General features: G+C 37.8%; 1 protein-coding gene across 4 annotated transcripts in view; it reads right to left on the bottom strand.

The window, feature by feature from the left end:
• Positions 1–7,264, bottom strand: part of LOC107657395 (neurabin-1-like) — a 52,678-nt gene that overhangs the window by 18,038 nt on the left and 27,376 nt on the right. For all 4 annotated transcript variants that reach the window (XR_001630680.1, XM_016445445.1, XM_016445446.1 and 1 more), the window contains exons 3-4: positions 3,014–3,146; positions 2,199–2,319 (exon numbers count right to left, since the gene is read on the bottom strand). Coding sequence is in view for 3 of the 4 variants with exons in the window: in XM_016445445.1 (XP_016300931.1) it covers positions 2,199–2,319; positions 3,014–3,146 (254 nt within the window). In the remaining variant the exon portion in view is untranslated. The remainder of the gene's footprint in view (positions 1–2,198; positions 2,320–3,013; positions 3,147–7,264) is intronic.

Below are 7,264 nucleotides of genomic sequence, written 5' to 3'. Positions count from 1 at the left end.
GAGGAGAAACAATAATGTACAGTATGTGGAAAATAATGTGTTTTTTGAACCTTAAACCGCATAAACACATTTAATTACACCAAATACACAAAATAATGTTCTTTTTAGCAACATCATATGCCCCTTTAAAATGTAACTTCGTCCTGTTATCAAAGCTGAATTTTCAGCATCATTACTTCAGTCTTCAGTGACACTGATTTCTGAAGGATCATTTCTAATATGCTGATTTGCTGCTCAAGAAACATTTCTGATTATTATCAATGTTGTGCTGCTTAATATTGTTGTGGAAACCATGATACATTTTTAATAAATAACAAAAGAACAGCAATTTTTGATACGGAGTTGTTTTGTAACAGCGTAAAAGTCTTAACTGTTATATATGACCTTGCTGAATAAAATTATGCTTCTCTCCAGAAAAAGGACTGATAAGGACAATATTACAAGCACATAGTATCAGAGAGCCAGTTGAGGAGATGTGTGGTCTTACTTTTCCAAGCAATCAAGATCTGTTTTTTCATCTAATGGATCCACAGTGAATCTCTGCTTGTTCTAAGAAATTCTATTCTGCCGGTCCAAATGTTTAATCTAAAGATCTCACCTGCCATCTCTCTCTGCAGCTCCGTTCTGCGTGATGGTCTTGACGAAGATGCCCAGTTTCTCCAGACCCTGATCTGCCCCAACACCCATCCCTATAATACTGATCCCCAGCCCTTTATCACCTACACAGAGCAAAAAGGTAAGTTTGCCTTCATAATTTTTTCTTTTTCATTGACTTTGGAATTGTTGTGCAATAACTGACGCAGACATGTACAGCTTCTCCCCAGTTCAAACAGGCCATTTATCATTAACATATGACTGCCAACATTTACATATTAATACCCGTACAGTGTTCACATGCAAAGAGGCTAGCCAATCATAATGGAGATCATTTACGTACAGACATTACATACAGAGGTGCAGTCACGTTTACCATTGCTCTGCCATATTTCATGGCGAAATCCAGTGATTCCAATAGAAATCTTAACAACTGCGAGTTTTCGTGTGAGGCCGAAAAACTTCCCTCTGCGGATTTCTCTCATGTTTAAGTTGTTCACGTGAATTTGCCACATTGATCAATAAAAAAAACTTGGTCTGAAAGTGATTTCCGTTTGACCTGTGCTTCATACTTCTCTACACTATTGACAGTGGACCTAATTTTGCCCACAAAATTTTGCTAATGTGACCACACCTTTAAAGGTACAGTAGCAAAAACAATCCGTTTAATTCTAAGGGTCAGTGAGATGGAAAAGTGAGCATGAAAGTTTTGAGATGTCATGAAAGAAAGAGGTGCAGAACATGGTGTTTAAGTATGACTGATTTTTAATCACTCAATCTCAGAGAGAGCTGGAGTATTTTTGAAAGACACCTCTCTGGAGCTCAGCCACAGTGATCTTTGGGTTCTTCTTTACCTCTCTCACCAAGGCTCTTCTCCCCCGTTTGGCCGGATTGGCCGGACGGCCAGCTCTAGGAAGGGTTCTGGTCGTCCCAAAAGTCTTCCATTTAAGGGCCACTGTGCCCACTGTGCTCTTAGGAACCTTAAGTGCAGCAGAAATTTTTTTGTGAGGAGAAACAATAATGTACAGTATGTGGAAAATAATGTGTTTTTTGAACCTTAAACCGCATAAACACATTTAATTACACCAAATACACAAAATAATGTTCTTTTTAGCAACATCATATGCCCCTTTAAAATGTAACTTCGTCCTGTTATCAAAGCTGAATTTTCAGCATCATTACTTCAGTCTTCAGTGACACTGATTTCTGAAGGATCATTTCTAATATGCTGATTTGCTGCTCAAGAAACATTTCTGATTATTATCAATGTTGTGCTGCTTAATATTGTTGTGGAAACCATGATACATTTTTAATAAATAACAAAAGAACAGCAATTTTTGATACGGAGTTGTTTTGTAACAGCGTAAAAGTCTTAACTGTTATATATGACCTTGCTGAATAAAATTATGCTTCTCTCCAGAAAAAGGACTGATAAGGACAATATTACAAGCACATAGTATCAGAGAGCCAGTTGAGGAGATGTGTGGTCTTACTTTTCCAAGCAATCAAGATCTGTTTTTTCATCTAATGGATCCACAGTGAATCTCTGCTTGTTCTAAGAAATTCTATTCTGCCGGTCCAAATGTTTAATCTAAAGATCTCACCTGCCATCTCTCTCTGCAGCTCCGTTCTGCGTGATGGTCTTGACGAAGATGCCCAGTTTCTCCAGACCCTGATCTGCCCCAACACCCATCCCTATAATACTGATCCCCAGCCCTTTATCACCTACACAGAGCAAAAAGGTAAGTTTGCCTTCATAATTTTTTCTTTTTCATTGACTTTGGAATTGTTGTGCAATAACTGACGCAGACATGTACAGCTTCTCCCCAGTTCAAACAGGCCATTTATCATTAACATATGACTGCCAACATTTACATATTAATACCCGTACAGTGTTCACATGCAAAGAGGCTAGCCAATCATAATGGAGATCATTTACGTACAGACATTACATACAGAGGTGCAGTCACGTTTACCATTGCTCTGCCATATTTCATGGCGAAATCCAGTGATTCCAATAGAAATCTTAACAACTGCGAGTTTTCGTGTGAGGCCGAAAAACTTCCCTCTGCGGATTTCTCTCATGTTTAAGTTGTTCACGTGAATTTGCCACATTGATCAATAAAAAAAACTTGGTCTGAAAGTGATTTCCGTTTGACCTGTGCTTCATACTTCTCTACACTATTGACAGTGGACCTAATTTTGCCCACAAAATTTTGCTAATGTGACCACACCTTTAAAGGTACAGTAGCAAAAACAATCCGTTTAATTCTAAGGGTCAGTGAGATGGAAAAGTGAGCATGAAAGTTTTGAGATGTCATGAAAGAAAGAGGTGCAGAACATGGTGTTTAAGTATGACTGATTTTTAATCACTCAATCTCAGAGAGAGCTGGAGTATTTTTGAAAGACACCGCCTCACCTTTCTCGATCTCCACGGGAAACACGTCCATCTTCTCCACCCGTTTCTCCAGCTCGTACTCGGCCGACGCCGCCACAGGATCCACATCATCGTTCCTCCGGTCGTACTCTTCATTAGAGAACGTGCTGTACACCTGAAGCCCCAGAAACAACTGCCAATTACAGCTGATGGCACAGTAACTATTCATTAATTTTTCATAATTAATCTTTCAGAGTGCTTATTATGTGTTTTATTAAGATGAGACCCCTTCCTAGATCACTGGTCAGCATTTCGGTTATTGCAAGAACACTGGGCGTATCAATGAAACCAAAACATCAAAGCTGTAATCAGCTTCTCTACAGTCCTGCCAAAGAAAGGCTACAGTATCAGCCCAGTGAAAGCAGCTCTTATCTACTGCAGAGAAAATCACTTACTGCACACACACACAATCATTTATCCTTTCTTTATAGTCAGTGAAGTTTTACAAAATAGACGTACAGTGAATATATATGATGAATTGATGCAGAAACAGTCTAATGAAGCACAAGCAACAATCATAAAATACATTTGAAAAATGCATACAACATATATAGGAAAAGTGAGCATGAAAGTTTTGAGATGTCATGAAAGAAAGAGGTGCAGAACATGGTGTTTAAGTATGACTGATTTTTAATCACTCAATCTCAGAGAGAGCTGGAGTATTTTTGAAAGACACCGCCTCACCTTTCTCGATCTCCACGGGAAACACGTCCATCTTCTCCACCCGTTTCTCCAGCTCGTACTCGGCCGACGCCGCCACAGGATCCACATCATCGTTCCTCCGGTCGTACTCTTCATTAGAGAACGTGCTGTACCCCTGAAGCCCCAGAAACAACTGCCAATTACAGCTGATGGCACAGTAACTATTCATTAATTTTCATCATCTTTCAGAGTGCTTATTATGTGTTTTATTAAGATGAGACCCCTTCCTAGATCACTGGTCAGCATTTCGGTTATTGCAAGAACACTGGGCGTATCAATGAAACCAAAACATCAAAGCTGTAATCAGCTTCTCTACAGTCCTGCCAAAGAAAGGCTACAGTATCAGCCCAGTGAAAGCAGCTCTTATCTACTGCAGAGAAAATCACTTACTGCACACACACACAATCATTTATCCTTTCTTTATAGTCAGTGAAGTTTTACAAAATAGACGTACAGTGAATATATATGATGAATTGATGCAGAAACAGTCTAATGAAGCACAAGCAACAATCATAAAATACATTTGAAAAATGCATACAACATATATAAAACTCATAAACATAACATAAACCTCAGTGAACTAAGCCACAGCTGAGATAGTGAGAGGATATGGAAAGAAAACTTGTGCGGTACTCGTAATTTTATGAGATCATTGAATAATTTTTTTCAGCCACAAACACAAAAATTCTGACAAAAAATAAATAAAAGAACATTTTATTTTTGCAGATTATGGTCAATTATCAAATTTTCATTTTTTCCAATTAAATTATACTTGTATAAAATTCCAAGTTTTCTTCATCCCACAATTATAACTGTTATCATTTACTCACCCTAATGTCATTCCAAAACCATACGGTACTTTTTTGGCTGAAGTATCCCTTTAAATAGTCTATCAAATATTTTCTCGATTAATGAAAAGAGTTAAATGTGTGTGTGTGAAATAGGATCGAGTGAATGAAAGAGGATTAAGCCTGAGCACTGTGAGAGGAACAATAAAACATTGGGTTGGAGTAAAATGATCTCACTGGGCTCCACTAATTATATTTTATCGGTCTGAGAGTAGAAATTTGAGGGAAACTCAATATAAAATGAATCCAACTGTAGACAGAGTTAAAGCCTAAATAGTATTATTTTGTGGAGAGACACACAGACTGGGCTCCAAAGTTTGAATGAACAAAGCTCAAATCATTGCCAGCTCTCTCTCTCTCTCTCTCTCTCTCTCTCACACACACACACACACAGGAATCGTTATGATAAAGATGCCACAACCATGATACATTATCTTATGACCACCCACATTTACATATAATTCATGTATCTGTTAATAGGTGAGTCCTGATGAAAAACAATTTAGTCTATTTTGGTTAGTAAGACTTAACCAGTCCTAGCAGAGCTAAATTGCATAGATGCCTTAAGGTACAGCAGCAAAACATGTCTGTGTATTAAATTACAACCTCTTCAGGTGTAAAAAATCTTGACTAACACAGGACTCCACACTAAGAGCTGGCCCAGGGCCAGTGTGAAAGATGGTAAGGATTGTAACAGGCCCAACTTTGAAAGTTTATCATTCACACAAGTTCTTAAAGGGATAGTTCACCCAAAAATTAAAATTCTGTCATTAATTACTCACCCTCTTGTCGTTCCAAACCCACAAGACCTTCGTTCATCTTCACAACACAAATTAAGATATTTTTGATGCATCCCGAGAGCTCTCTGACCCTCCCATAGACAGCAAGGATACTACCACGATCAAGGCTCAGAAACGTAGTGAGGACATCGGTAAAATAGCCCATGTGACATCAGGGGTTCAACCGTAATATTACGAAGCGGCGAGAATACTTTTTGTGCGCCAAAAAAAAAAAAAACACTTTATTCAACAATTCGTCTCCTCCGCGTCACCCTAGCGCCATTTTGAAGAAAATCCACTGAACGTAAACAGCGTATGCTGTTCTATATCTGACCCTATGGGAGGGTCAGAGAGCTCACGGGATGCATCAAAAATATCGTAATTTGTGTTTCGAAGATGAACGAAGGTCTTACAGGTTTGGAACGACACGAGGGTGAGTAACTAATGGCAGAATTTTCATTTTTGGGTGAACTAACCCTTTAAGTCTTGCAACTTTAAACATTCAAGCGATTTTTAACTAATCAAGCACATTCGCTCACTGTCTGAGATGGTTTTCTGTTTGTACACACTTGAATCCGCCTTTCAGAGAGGGTGCAAATGCTGAATTTAGTTATCTTTCATTTCATCTTGCACTTGAAATGAACACATACACAAAATGACTTCAAACCGGCCATCTTGCTGAGTATACTTTTAAACACAGTTGGTTATGACTTGTTGTGTGAACACAAAAAGATGTGAAAAAAATACCTTTGATATTATTTAATAAAGATGAATCGATATTTAATTTATGCAACTGATGACTATGCATGTTATTTTAGATTTGATTTCTTTATTCAATTTCTGTAATGTGTCTCACCTGAATACTTCTGAGATGCACCGAATGTTTGGCAACCGAAATTATTCGGTTAAAAAAAAAGCTCTTTCGGTGTTCAGCCGAATAAGCGAAAAGACTAAGGACCGAACAAATTGTACCGAACAAGGACGTGACGTGATCAAATAGAGGGGTGCGCTAATGCAGCAAACATGTCGGCAGTGTGGAAGCATTTAAAACTGTCAGATAAAGATGCAAAAATCTTTACAACACCGACAGCGAGAGACTGTTTAGTGCTGCATCTGCATCGCATGTCTCCGATGAGAAGAGAAGACATGCTGGTTACTGTATGATGATTGAAATCGTGAAATGGCTTTAAACAATTAAATTAAAAACTGCCGAACGTTATGTTTTACACGCATGAACTGCATGCATTCAAACAGCGCTGCACAAGCTCACAGTGCCAGGGTTCAAACTCCAAAGCGCGAGGAAAATCTGCGCTGAAACAGTGTTACTCGTCAGTTGCTCAGTAATTTTTATGAATTTTTACAAGGCATGGATGTGACAATGTGATACGTGCAACAAGCTTCTTCCCAAATTCTTAATGAGAATCATTTATAAATGTTTCTCGTCAGTTGCTCAGTAATTTTTATGAATTTTTACAAGGCATGGATGTGACAATGTGATACGTGCAACAAGCATCTTCCAAATATCTTAATGAGAATCATTTATAAATCTGCTGTTGTCAACAAACAGATGCACTGAGATCTTCCTGGGGGTTTCCGCCAAAATAAACGCTCCATCAACATTCATAAATGTTAGTGTTGTAATTTTACTTTTGTTCTGTAAAATAAAATAAAAAAGTAAGACAATAATAATGACAATAATAATTACAACAGCTATATTAATACATTTATTATAACATTCACACAGTGTTCAAATCAGTAATAGATTTGTATCTGTGGGATCTGAAATATTTTCTAATGTTTTAAAAGAATTCTCTTCTGCTCAGCAAGGCTGCATTTATTTTTACAGTAAAAAATACATACCTGATTCAAGAAGGTGGTGTCAAAAATTATCTATATATATAGGT

Source organism: Sinocyclocheilus anshuiensis, unplaced genomic scaffold (genome assembly GCF_001515605.1).
Source record: "Sinocyclocheilus anshuiensis isolate Anshui unplaced genomic scaffold, SAMN03320099.WGS_v1.1 scaffold355, whole genome shotgun sequence".
Taxonomy (NCBI): Eukaryota; Metazoa; Chordata; class Actinopteri; order Cypriniformes; family Cyprinidae; genus Sinocyclocheilus; species Sinocyclocheilus anshuiensis.
Note: the sequence above shows the minus strand (reverse complement) of the source record. Positions and strands in the feature narration are given on the sequence as shown.